General features: G+C 32.9%; 1 protein-coding gene across 1 annotated transcript; it reads right to left on the reverse strand.

Annotated features, from left to right (window-relative positions):
* Positions 1-719: 719 nt before the first annotated feature.
* Positions 720-4,802, reverse strand: LOC111889591 (DDT domain-containing protein DDR4). The gene is made up of 10 exons (XM_023885735.3): positions 4,635-4,802; positions 3,734-3,844; positions 3,358-3,444; positions 3,235-3,272; positions 3,064-3,145; positions 2,729-2,971; positions 2,534-2,626; positions 2,302-2,416; positions 1,721-1,763; positions 720-1,646 (listed from the first exon to the last, which is right to left on the reverse strand). Exons 1-10 carry the CDS (start codon positions 4,734-4,736, stop codon positions 1,073-1,075), a joined length of 1,488 nt encoding a protein of 495 aa, XP_023741503.2. The 5' UTR covers positions 4,737-4,802; the 3' UTR covers positions 720-1,072.
* Between the last annotated feature and the right edge of the window lie 10,135 nt (positions 4,803-14,937).

The raw sequence follows: 14,937 nt of genomic DNA on the forward strand, positions 1-14,937 counted from the left end.
GACCTAATGTGTACATATTAATAAAGTATAAGGGTTTATTTTACTAAAAAAAGAATAAGGACTAAATGTGTACATTTCAAAAAGTATCTTACTCTATCAAGTCATTTTCCCTAAAAGAAAATTCGTATATGACCGGTACATCGGGTATAGCCGGTCACAAGGATTGCATTGTTACAAAAAATAAAGTATAAGGGTTTATTTTACAAGAAAAAAAGAATAAGGACTAAATGTGTACATTTCAAAAAGTATCTTACCCTATCAAATCATTTTCCCAACAAATTTTATGTGGCAGCATACTAAGGATGCTACCATTCCCTATAACCTTAGAAACACTTTGTTAGCCAACAAATACCATTATAAATTCAAACAACAAAATCCAAATCACAAAAAGTCATTAATAAAAGGTCAGATTACTTCTAAATAAGACCTTTGTCTTCTCCTCGCTTTCTATCACTTTGTGTTCTCCTCACTTTGTTAGTTTGTAAATTTCATCATCCCCTCCTTGCATCAAATCTACCATACATCTATACCATATGCCATATAAAAAGATCCAAAGTACTTCACAAACCATCTAGCAATATTTTCATCAATTCAATAATATACTTTTTTTATAAAACCATGACTTTCTCATAAAAAATGAAGTAATACCATAACTTAGTCTTGTGAAGATTTCATTTGTAACTTTAAATATATATTTCATTTTCTAAACATGGAACCCATACAAGCCAATTCTTTTCACCTCTTAAAAACACAACTCCACATCAAATGCATCTTAAAGGTACACACACCATTTGAACTTCGAGCTATGCCATTTCATGATATTAGGCTCAAAAAGATACAACCACAATCCTTGTAAAACAAAACCACCATCCTAAGTATGATCCTATCAATCAATCAACAACAAAAAAGATGGATCCAATGATCAAATATACCTCTCTACTAACCTCTTCTTCAATAGGATGCTCTTAAATACTACAATCCTCCTCCTCTACTCCAAAAAAAGAAATTCCAAAACTCGTATTTATTTTCAATACGAAACCGAATCCTCCATGCGAAACTGTACATACCGTTTCTAACTATCACTATTTCCCAAACAACTTTCATCCTCAGAATCAGGAACAATGGAGGATTCAATGGCAGAATTACGGTTTGGTCTTTGCCTCATTCTTTTCTTTGCACCAAAGTTTCTCATCTCTTCCATATCATCATCATCATCATCATCATCATCATTCCTACCTCTTTTTTTCCCAACAAAATTACCATTTTCAATTTCAGATTTCTCAACTAACTCATCTTCACTGCTATCACTCCCATTCTTTTCCTCCTCATCATCACCATCATTGTTTTCTTCTTCTTCATCGCTTTTTTCTTTTTCATCATCATTGATTTCTTCTTCTTCATCATCATCGCTTGCTTCTTTTTCATCATCATTGGTTTCTTCTTCATCATCATTGTTTTCTTCATGTGATTCTTCACCAGAATCCTGGCTGCTATCTTCAGAAACATTTCCATTTTCAAGCTTGGTGTTCTCAGAGTCAGATTCAGTGGACTCATCATCATCCTGATCTTGCTCTGAATGTGAATCCTCCTCCTTCACTGCAGTTGCTTTTTTCTGATTCTTTTGTTCTTCTTTGGTTTTCATCTTCCTGATCACAGAGACATGTAATATTATATTGATGAAAGGAATAAGATAAGAATAATAGTAATAAATGCAACTTACTTGGTTTGTCGTATGGCTTCATTAATGACCTTGTCATATTCATCTGCAAAAAGTATTGTTTCTGATTATAGTTGTTTAAGAAAACACAAGGTATATCTTCTTTGCTTTAATATCTTATTAGTTCAACTTAGGATTTTGATAAAGAAGATGAGGGCAAAACAGTCATTTTACATTAACTTAACAGGCCAGGGACTTAAAGCATTACCAAAGGTGGTTTTAGAGGGATAATAGTCAATTTACATGAACTTAAGTACTTAACACCCAAGGGACGAAAAGTGTTACCAAAGGTGATTTGAGGGGCAAAGTGGTCATGTTACATGGACTTAACACCACGGGGACAAAAAAAAAGTGTGACCAAATGTCATTTCAGGGGCAAAATGGTCATTTTACATGGACTTAACAGCACAGGGACTAAAAGTGACACCAAAGGTGGTTTAGAGGCGAAGTGGTCATTTTACACTGACTTAACACTTCAGGGACAAAAAAAAAGTGTGACAATAGGTGGTTTTAGGGGCAAAATGGTAATTTTACATGGGATAACCTTGATTCAAAATATGGTATATAAGCAAAAGTTTCCATACCAAAAGTGTAACTGACAGGTTTAGATCTACGACAGGAACGTGTGGTTCCAACTCTACAGAAATTATTCAAAATCCTCTCTTCATGCCTCTTCCTCTGCAATGCTTTTTGTTTTTTCTGTAAATGGACCAAAATTTGATATTAAAAACACCTTACTTATCATCATACCATGTGAATTAAAAAAAAAAAAAAAAAAATAGATAGATAGATAGAATCATAAAAAAGACAACAAACCTTCTCAAGTTTATTAAGAACAGGCATGATTTCAGTTTCAACTACAACACTAACAGCAACTTCAAGTTTTGATTTACTTGATGAGTAATCATCCTGCAATAACCATTAATTTTAAAATTCATCAATTTAATAAGCCATAAAGCCAATATTTTACAATTCTGATTTGACGAATGATTTATAAAAAATTAAACTTACCACAACTTTCTGGAACTCCTCTAGGTTAGTTGCAAGTGTTTCCCATATACAACCAACAGTTGTTTCTGTTCTAGTTTTTTTAAAAGTATTTATTTCTTTATACAATCTAAAACCAATAACTTCATCCCCATCACACCAATATGAAGTGCCTTTTCCATCATCCCCAATGTTTATTTTTCTGAAAGTAGACATCTCATTCTTGATTTTTACTCCTTCATTAATGTATGACACCACATCATGTTGCTGTGAAGAAAAACAAAAGAATAAAAATGGTTAAACACTAAGTTTTTCATATAATAAGAAAGGGAAAAAAGAAGGGTTTGAGGATATAATACATCAGCTCTGATCTCACAGAGTGCTTTAAGGATTACAAGACGAATTGTGGGGTCAAGTTTTTTGTATGTTTCCATTTCAGCCCTACATGAGAAAAGAATTTAGAGTTTAGTTGAAATTGATATGAATTGGGTGGTTGAATTTTATGAATGAAAATAAAACTATAAAAGTACCCTTTGGCTGTGGTTAATGGAAAATCACCCTCGGCAACCTGAAGATCAAATTATTTAAAGTTATTTTAAAGAAGAAAGTTAAAGAATTAGGGTTTTGGAAAGTATAAATATTGAGTGGCATACCCATGGCCACCACATGTTGAGCTTCTTAGAGAGTGCTACAACCCAAGCATCTGGATCTTTTAGGTTTTTACTTACAGGTGGGATTCCCTGTTCAACATTATGGGAGGAGATAAAGTAAGTAAAAAAAGATTGGAATAAATATTTGTTCTCTTATGTACAATATGTGCAGTCTTTTTTTGTGTTCTTTTTGTACATATCTGCAGCTTATTAATTACAACAGGACAAGAATGATCCGATGCGAAGCATCTATGTGAAATTATTATCTTAGACTGATGGTTGTAAGATTTCATAATCATTAAACACACAAACGACATATTAATGCCAAAGAAGAGGGTGAAGTTAGAATTTAGTGAACAGTGGAGAAGAAAGAAAGAACCTTTAAGAGTGATATGTGAATCTGAGCAAGAGATTTGTTTGGTTGAATGAGTGATGTCTCAATCTCTTCAGCAGAAATCTTCAGATTACTTTCTATAACAGGCTCAAACACCTATATAAAACACGTTAGATAATTCAAGATTGTGCATTTGTTTGTATATAATGGAAGCTATAAAATTCATTAGAACAACCATATGTGTACATAATGACAGATCTAACAGAAAGCCTACCTATTGAAACTCAATATAATGGTTGCCAAAAATAAGATGCAAATTTTGTAGACTAAATGATATAACTTCGTTTCATTTAATAGTAAATTAAGTAAACGAACTATATGCATAGTTGCATGTCAAAACATTCCAAAGTTCAGGCTTCATATTATCATATAACCATCTTTAATACTCCATTATATGTCAAAATCATTCAAAAGTTCGGTAGCCCTATCCATTTATACACATACATAGGGTTATATGCATATGCTAGTAGTCTAGTATGCTACCCTTTGTGTGCTCTCTAAGACGTAGTTTGGCAGATTGCACACTCGATGCAATGAAATTTGAAAACAAACGCTGTTGCCAATCAAACTCGTTGCAAATTTGGCATTCCTTCAAATGCTCTCTCCCTAATTGAATTTCATATGTTTCCTCTAAGTTCTATGAATTTTTATATTTGATGTATTTCAATGATCCCATCCGTCGTTCATTTATATCACTACGCCCCCCACCACAAAAAAGTTCTAGGTTTTTATTAAACAGTCAAGTTTTATCGAGTAAGATTTTGAGTTTTACCCTTGATCTTTCATAAAAGCATCATGCACAAAACAAATGTAGATCGTTCTACACAAACTAAATACGAAAAATGGAACTTTGAAAAGTAGTGAAATCAAAAATCCTAAAGATTACCTTGAAGAAATTGAGAACAGAAGCCAACTCCCAACGCTGTCGAAGACTACTCCGAGCGGCTTCAAAATCCGAAAGAGACGACTCCTGTCCATTTTCGTTCATTGTTTTAGAGTGAGAAAACCTAGAAAGAGAGAGAGTGAACGGTGTGCGAAGGGGAGAGATTGAGGGATCGATATTAGTAGTCGGGGTTTCCCGCCCAGATATGTCTCATAAAAGTTTTGGTCACGACATAAATAGTACCTGAAATGTTGAATTTCATCGATTTTAGTCCCTTTGTATTTACCATATTTCCTTTCAAATAGATATTCATCAAGTAATTCCCTTTATTGGCCTAGGTAAAAATGTTGGCATTCAATTCATTTCCTTATTTGTCAATGATAATATATTAGGCTATAGATAAAGATAAAGATGAAATTTAAACTTGGATTTATAAAATATTTTAAAAACAACACAACCATTTGGATAATTATAATAGCATAATTTTTCATATTCAATTGCATTTATATTTATTGATCGAAATGTGTTAAAAAGTTCAAGTGCAACATACATGGTGTTCTTGGATAGGATACAATAGTCATGTTAGCCCTAATGGTATATCATAAGCATATTAGTGTGGTTGTTCGTTTGGCAAGTTTGTTGTGATTAAAATTTATGAACGAGTGTGAATGTTAGATTTATGACATGTCAGAGGATGGAAGCAAATTCTAGGTTCCAATACATAGTTCTATTAAAAGAGATCTTAAACAAAAAAAGTAAAAATGATCGAGTCTTGTCTCTTCAGATAGGTAATATGTCCAAGGATATTTGGTTTAATAAGCAATTATCGGTACGAGAAATTTATGCATCCTAGATATCATATTAGTAAGATACATGAACTTTTGGATATGTAATGAGTCAAAATGTGTCGTTTGGTTTCCAAGGTCAAAGTGAGTTTTAAGTACCCTAAGTTTCTCGATTTGTTTAAATAGACGTTAATAATGAAACATCGTATATAGCATCTCATTTGTACGCCTTGTTCCTTAAATGACCATCAATTTTAGGTGATGGTATTACATAGTAAGAATAAGGAAAAGTCATTATTCAATAAATATGATTGCATATATAACGAATATCGTTTTATGGAGAAACAAAGCTGTAGAATTGATAGCTCTTATTTGCATGGATTGTTATTGAACAATAACACTATTACATATGTTTGTTCATGTGACATCCCTTATTTTCCATAATCGAAAAAGAAAATCTTTAAGCTTTAAAAACTCATAACATCTTTATTTGCGGAAAGTCTTATTATATTGCAATCTTTTGAGTACAAATGATTGTTTCAAAATAGTAAAAACTCTAAGGATGTTATAATCGATACACAATATATGTTACAGCGTAAATACCTAATGACCTAAATATTATGGCAGGTCTTATCTTCAGTCACTCAACATCATATTCAGATATTCAGCAGTCTTAACACTGCTACCTGTGATGTATATAAAATAAGTGGGTTAGGTTGCGAAGCCTGATGAGTTACATAGGGTTTTGAATCACTCGGCATCATTCCAACTTTCTAGAAGGCCTTATAACTCTCAAATCATCCTAAAATCAATGTTTTATAGACATACATATCTAGATCTCATATTGGGTCAAAACGAAGAAAAAATCACCAAAGCTCAGATGCATGGGTCAAATACGCATTTAATTTCCAAATTTGATCCATATGATCTACAAAGGACCTCAAGGATCCATAAAGTTTCTAAATTTATGGAATCCTACCATTCCAATTCGTATATGAAGAAAATGGGACAAACCTTTAGATCTAGCAACCTAGCATAAGAAAGTTTAGACCGTGGACACTTACAAAGGTCCAAACTTGCTTAAAATGAAGCTCCAAGCTAGCGAATACATTCATTACACTTCAGAGGACTCATTTCTTCAAAAGCGAACACAAGCACCAAAATGAGCCCAAAAATTGAGGAGAAGGGTTAGAGTTTTCTTTTATAGGTCTGGAGGTGATGGAGGCTGAAGGTGAAGGAAACCCTAACCCTTCACTTCCTTTAAATAGGGCCCAGGTCCAAATTTTAAGGTTTTGCAGTTGATCGGGCGTCACGTCGTGACCCTTAAAGTGTCATGTGACACTTAAATAACCCTTCCCACATAACGCGAACATGTCACAACGTGACAATACTTCCCTCGCATCGTGGTGTGACAATCTTCAATTTCGAGTCAAGTCAAAGTCATCAAGTCAAACCGATCGACTCGTTTAACCTTGTGTATTGGGGCGCACGTTATGTAATTATTGTATAACTCACTATATTAATGAGAAAACATCACTTGGAAAGTTCGTGTGCTTAAATTTCCTTAACCTTAGTGCTAAACAATGAACAAGAACAATAAAACAATGTTGCATACTCATCGGGAGTGTGTAAGATCCTAAAACATGGCTTAACGGGGTTTACGGACCTTGCATTGCGTAACCGGACACTCACATTCGTCACACACGAAAAAGCTCTCAATCGTTTTCACTCTATCTCTTCTTGTTGAGAATCTCTCCCAAATCTCTCTAAGTATGTGAAATCTCTCCCAAATATCTCTTTGTATGAAAAATCTCTCCAAGAATGTCAAATCTCTCCCAAATCTCTCTAAGTATGTGAAATCTCTCCCAAATATCTCTTTGTATGAGAAATCTCTCCAAGAATGTCAAATCTCTCCCAAATCTCTCTAAGTATGTGTAATCTCTCTCAAATCTCTCTCAAAATCTCTCTCAACTTTCTATAGTCACTCGGGGCATCCCGACCCTCGAATTTGGCGAAAACAGCCCAAAAACGGAAGTCTACGCGAAAAACGGACTTAAGGAGCCGAAACCCCTCTTAGGACCCGAAACCCCTCTTAGGAACCGAACCCTTCTGAGCCGAAGGCTGCTGAACCGAACCCGAAAGGTCCTCTCGGGCCCGAACCTCGCCTACACACCCGAACCCGAACCTTCGGCACATTTCGGGTCTGATCACTTTCTCTTCTAAAGACCGAGCCTTCGCTTCTGAGAACACCGAGCCCTCGCCTCTCGTTTCCTCGCCCCCTTCGCTTCGCGCCTAGCAGCATTAGGGACCGAACCCAGCCTTAGGAGGACCGAACCTCAGCCAGGACCGAGAGGTCTCGCTGGGAAGCCTCTTTTCTCCCGGTTTTCGACTAATGTCGCGTTGTAGGCCCGTTTTTAATTGTTTTAATACGGGATTTTCACCCAAAACGTTATTTTAACATATAAGACCCCTTAAGTAATGAATAATCACATTTTAAGGATAAAACCTTATCCAAAAGAGAGTAGGTGAAGTACAAAGGTAGAGTGTTGACTTTACCTTATTTTATGACACAAGCAACCCCATACCCACTCCATGCCTAACCCACACTCCTCCCCACCATACATTGTCACTTCCTTGTACTTTTACCCCTCTCACAAGCCATCCCCATGTTTTAGGGGCTGGTCACTCAACCTCTCTCCTCATTTTTCTTTCAATTACTCTCATTTCACCAAAGATCCAACTCCAACTTTTCCCTCAAACTTTTCTCTCTAATTCGAGATCCCAAGGCTGATCATAAAGTGTTCTTCCACTCTTGGTAAGTATAATTCATCCTCCTAGAGATTATTGCACTTCATTCTACTCAAATCATTGATTGCTTACACAAACTCCATAACTATGATGCTAGATTCTCGAAAATCTTCAAGGCATCTCCAAGTGTTCTTGAGTTAAACACTTCCATTCTTCAACAATCATGTACTGAAATCACTTAAGGTGAGTTCATACCCCTCCATTACCATGTTTTCTTAAGTTTTAAGGGGAAGAATACAAGTTAAAACACCATGAACATAACTAAACTTATCTAACAGCTTTCATCAGAAAAGTTGGACTCCATTCACGGACTGTTTTGGATAACTTAAACATTTTTGTTTTCAAAACTGTTTTAGGTGCATGTAGTTCAGGTTCTTAGCTTTAAAATGACTACTTGCACATCTCCATATGATTTTTCTACAATTTATGGTGATTTTTACAAAACTGTCTATCATTTCAAACATCAATCCGGACCAGTCTGTGAATATGGACTTGTTCACACAAGTTAGAGGTCACTAAAAATTATGGAAAAATTTATGAACAAACTAGACTCATTTCCAAACTCTCAGAAGTTGAAGAACTTGATTTGGACATTTTATGATTTTTCTACAAATTTTCTAATAACAATTACAAAAAATGTTATAATCAGAAAAAGCACTAGCAATTTCATTTCACCTTGTAACATGTTGAGCAAGGTGTATATTATTATGTGTTTATGTGTTATTGCAATATATGACATTCTTGTGTTAGTATCTAGATATACACCAGTTAACAAATGGATTTTTAGTAGATAAAGCATAGATTAAACAAAGTGTTATTATTGAAGTATACCCATTACACACAAACATTTTATTAAACTATGTTAAGTATAGTTTACGTACTTTGCTATTACTACCCTTGTTTGGTAAACTATAATAGGTATAGTTTATGATACATTTCCAAATACATACATTTCAGAAAGGTACATTTATACAAAAGGGAAACTTTCATTACGTTAAGTGTAAATTCGTTAATAACTTTGTGAGACATTCGCTTCGCATAAATCATAAGTCCTGTATTGTAACCAGAGTCTCCTGGAGGGAGAGCGTGATAGTTGTATATAGATCTATATTGGGTTTGACAAACCCACACCAGAGCTGCTTGCAACAGCTAGACCGGCAAGTCTGTGGTGACAAGTGTCATTTCAGTTCTACGACGCCCGAAGAACGTCGTTTTCAGGCCACCTAGGTCATAGTATGGTTATAATAACTCACAGAAAGTATTAACAAACATAAGAATTTACGAGAATTTCATTAATATCATACGCATTTATGTTGAAAATAAACTCACGTTATTTTCTGTAAATAAGGAAGATTACTCATACGTTTCGGTCTTTGGATACAAGACTACAATATTCATTTTAAGGAAAATATCGGATTTTTCTGGAACAACTATACAATTACGAGACAAGCTTTTTCATAATTGTATACAAAAACTTATGAACTCACCAACCATTGTGTTGACACTTTTTCAAACAACTTGTATTCTCAGGAAATCACTAAACAGGAAATCAATTGGATTTTGAGGATGGGACGTTAAGGCGTCAAACGTTTCATGTTTTTGTCAACATATTGTAATTGATTTTGAAACATGTAATTCATACAATGATGTAACTCTTTCAATTATATATATGTTGGTTGTGTTTACTTTTATCACTATTATCATTGTTGTTATGATACTACACATGAAGTCCTCCATCCCTGGACGTTTCCGCCATCCTTGGTTTGGGGGTGTGACACGTGGCCATCCTCAAATCCATATTTTACTTAATTTTTCGTCCCTCGAGGATTCGGATGTTACACGTTTATGAAACCATATTGATAACATTGTCGGTAAAAGTATGGGGTGTTACAAAAATGTATCAGAGCCATAGTTTAAGCGTATTACATTTGGAATGCACATACATAAACTTAAACTATGAAATGTGTAAAAAGATGGTTCTAAGGACGAAAACCTTTTATATGAAGTGGATTGTAAAAACTTGAAAGAATGTAGAATGTCATTAATTATTTGTGATATTTCTAATAATAACAGGGTCCTCTTGGGTTTCTCTAAAGACTCAAATTGAGTAGAATAAATAAAGGAGAAGTTACTTTATTAGTTATTATGATTTAATAATTAATTAGAAACTAATCAAAAATATATTTTGGGAATTAATTAAACATTTTAATTAATTAAAGGGTTTAATATTAATTAATCAATAGCTCGTTTATTGAATATTCCATAACCTTTATGAAATTAGGGGTTGGACAATATCGCCTCATCCTACATGGGATGAAGAGTGAATTTTGAAATCTCCTCCTATGTCACATTGGATGGAGAACAAAACCAAGGAAGGGATCAAATACTATAAATAGGACCTTAGGATTCTCATCATTCCTTGCACCTTAGTTTGACAAATTCGTCATCTTTCTTCCTCCCTCTGTAGTGGACAAGTTCTTAGTGAGTTTGTCCCTCATCCTAGTAGTGTACGAGTTCTTAACGAGTTCTTGGTTTGACAAATTCGTCAAATATGACTTTTTATAAATAATCTTAACCAAAGTTATAGTGCGTGTCATAAAGATTTTGTACATATAAAGAACGTTGAAATCCGACTTATAACGACGAAGTTATGACCCGTCAAAGTTTCGCGATTAGACCGACACGACTCTGCGTAATGTAAAAAGTGATTTTTTTGATAAATTATTTTTTAGCCTTAGTAATCTAAACTAAAGTCATAGTAGACTTAAAACCGAGAGCGTGCATATAGTGAACGTCCAAATCTGACTTTGTAAGAGGAAGTTATGATTTTTTGAAGTTTCAGCGTAGCAGTATACAACTCAAAAATCGAATTTTAGATCAGTCGATTTTTAGCCAAAATGATCGAAATGAGAATTGAAGATCTCATTAACAGGACTTCAAAGATAAAAAGACAGTCGAAAACGGAGTCAGTATGTAAAAGTTATGAAATTTACACGGTCGTTAACAGTATAATCTTCTCAGACTATTAAATTTAAGATCACTCAATAATTAACCAATGAGGTCAAAAGGAAAGTTGTAGATTTTGTCAATACCTATGCGTGGATATAAAGAACGTCAAAAAACGGAGCTCATAGGCGAACATTATGAATTTTTTAAAGATTGGTTGTTTTACCTGCGTCCTGTGCCACATGTCAGCACCAGACGAAGCCTCGGTGCCTACACAAGACTCACAACGTGAGAGGCATGTTTCACGACGTGAGAGGACCATGGACAACCTATAAATAGAGTCGAAAATCACTCAATTCTTCACATCTTTCAACTCCATTCTCTCCCAAACCCCCAAGGTCCTAAGACATTTTCTCTAGTACCTCCTAGGTGTTAGTAGCGGAGCCCGGAGCGCCAAAAGGCTCCGAGAAGAAGAGCTTTCGGCTGAGAAGTTCTGCCCGTGCAGAGCCCGATTCCTTGCTAACCCCCCCTTTCAATAAGCGAGTTATGTTTACCGTACTTCAAGTATAACTTATGTTTAAGTTCAGTATCGTTATTATGAACCTATAAACAAGATTTATCAGTGATTCAAAGTCATTATAATGATTGATCTACTTATGGGAGAGGTGTCTAGAATGGTCATGTTGACTTGGTTGTTGGATTTCAGAAAAGCTATACTCTAAAATGGTCCAGCCTCCTAAGTTGTCCTACTTGGTTGATCCTTACTTGATAGATCATGAAAGTAGACTCTGAGTTAATGATAAATTTATACTAATAATCAGTCGCAATAAATATTAGACTAAAATATAGTGATAACAATACTAGGTTTCGTCAGAGGAAAAGATGATTGTTAGAAGCGAAGCGCTGCCCGAATTTCGAGTCGTCACTTTAACAAGTGAGTGCATATTTACTTTCATCTTACACATAAATATGAAATATTTAATATAAACTATATGCTATGTGTGTGCATATTATCTGTGCTCTTGATATCTATGTTGCATAAACGAATGATACATGTTTTATTTGATTTAAATTGTATATGTATTTTTATACCTATAAATATATTGGGTAAAGATGGTTAGATGAGAGATGATGTGAAAAAAGATGAGAGATGAAAGATGATATAGATGATGAGAGGTGTAAGATGATGAGAAGCTTTGACCTTAACGATGGTGGCATCTAGCAACAAATATAGATGACAACCACGGACTATTCTAGACAGTCATGTGAAACATTAGCAGAATCTCAACCTGTAGGTGTTTGTGAACGAAGTGTTCATCAGATGCACTCTAAAAACCCCGACAATTATGGACTTAGTGCCTTATCAATGAACGTTGGCATCTATGGCTTTAGTGTCATATAGATGAACATTGGCAGTTGGCCTAACAGATAATATCGACAACTATAGGTACCAGTTGGATAAACCATGACAACGATGGACTTCGTGCCTATTCCTTAGGAAAATCCTTAGGAGTGAATGAATGAAGAATAAATGATTCATAGGGTAGATCCTTAAGAATAAAGAATATAATAAGGATGGGTAATCGGGTTAATTGTTTGACATGAAGTATGTAAAGAAACAAATTAACTATATTATTGTAGGTTGAAAACCCCACGTACTCACCAGATTTCCCAATTTGACTCACTCAGTTTATTGGTATAACGAGTATCAATGCGGAGATACATTACACTGAGAGAATAAAGGATATGTAAATTATTAGTGTAAATGAACGTAAGGTCTATTTATGTTTATGTTTTTGTATTGATGATGACATTCCAATGTTTAATACAAATAAAATACATTTTTTCGGAAATGCTTTGATAATATATTTATCATATTTTTGATATAAATTCCGCAATATTATTCTTTAAAAACGATATTCTGAGTTTAAAACAAACATAAATAAATTTTTTAAAATGACCATTAATTTGGGGATGTCATATATATATATATATATATATATATATATATATATATATATATATATATATATATATAACCACTTATTAATTTACATTAAAAAAATTAATATTTTAATAGGATTCATAACTTTCAAATTCTAATTTTTCTAATTGTTTCAAGTTTTTTATTTTATTTTATTTCTACATAAAAACTTAAGAGAATTTCTTATTTCTAATAAGATATTAGAATTTTAGTGGAGATTATAACTTTGGAACATGGACGAGCACATGATTTGTCTGATCGGACCGAATCGAAAAAAAAAATTAGGACCGCACCGAAAACACATCTAACTTGACCAGTTTCGATTTTAATTCTTAACATAAATCGGTTTTTGGGTTTGGATCGGACCACACCCAAAATATGCGTTTTTACCCGGCCCAAACCGGAAACAATTTTTTTTTTTTCTTGTCGACGTATTGCATTGAATAATAAATATCAGTTAGTACTTAGCCATCAAGTATTATTAACAGTAACGTTGAGCATTTAATAATATTTGATTATCTGATAGAAATGATACATGAAAAATGTAATATAAATAATCTAACTTTACTCTTTAGTATTGGACAAATTGTTTGACAATGAAATAATTAAATGATAATTTATATAAATAGAGTACCAGAAAACTAAAAAAATGAGTTTGAAGACTTATAATCATAATAACCAAATAGCTAATTAGAAAAAGATGTCAAACAAATAGAATATATGAACCATGTGGTCCCAAAAGTTATAATTAGCCCAAGAAATACTACAATTTGGTCCAAAAACCGAAACCTAATTAGGGTTTCGAAACCCAAACGGACACACTCCAAAACAATATGGTTTTCGGTTAGGATATTCAAGATTTTAGGGTTTTAGGTTTTCGGTCTTCGTGCCGATTCGATTTGGATTTGACCTGTTGCTCATCCAAATTTTGGAAAACATTTAACCGAGTTGTATAATAAAGTTATTTTAAGTTTTTTTTTCTACATGAAAACTTACAAAATAACTTTTTTTATTTCTTATACGACTATTTATAAGACTCATGTATTATATGGGTTAATTAAAAAAAACTAAATATGAATGTCAAAATATTTAATAACTTTGAATTTATAAGAAAATAAGAAAAATAATAAATTATTATAATTAAAATGTTTTTTTTATAAATTTAAACAAATAATTTAAATAAATCAAAGAAACCAATAAGCTTTAATTTTTGAAAATTTGAAATTAAAAGTTAATTTTATTATGAAATTGATATCCATTTGTTACTACATTTATTGCAATTATTACATTAAAATATTATGTAGAATTTAATAAAATAGAAAAAAAAACTCATAAAATGACATATGGAAAAAAAAATCAAAATAACCACAAAATGACATTTGACAAATTGAATAAAAATGTGACAAATGACAAAAAGAACTTTCATTTATTAGAGAGGAATAGGTGCAAGACTCATATATTACATATATGACATGAGTTCATTTAAAAAGAAAATTAAATATAAAAATTCTAAATATTTGAAAAAGTTTTAATTTATAAGAAAAATTAGAAAAATATTGAATTATTAAAATTAAAGTGTTTTTTCTCTTTTAAATTTAAACAAATAATTTAGATAAATAAACAAAGAAAACCAATGAAGTTTTAATTTAGAAATATTAAAATTACAAGGAAAGTCAATTATTGAAATTGATATACATTTATTATTATATTTATTGCAATTATTATATTTAAATATTATGCAAAATTTAATAAAATGGAAAAACCACAAAATTCCATATGGAAA

Source organism: Lactuca sativa, chromosome 1 (genome assembly GCF_002870075.4).
Source record: "Lactuca sativa cultivar Salinas chromosome 1, Lsat_Salinas_v11, whole genome shotgun sequence".
In the NCBI taxonomy this organism is placed as follows: domain Eukaryota; kingdom Viridiplantae; phylum Streptophyta; class Magnoliopsida; order Asterales; family Asteraceae; genus Lactuca; species Lactuca sativa.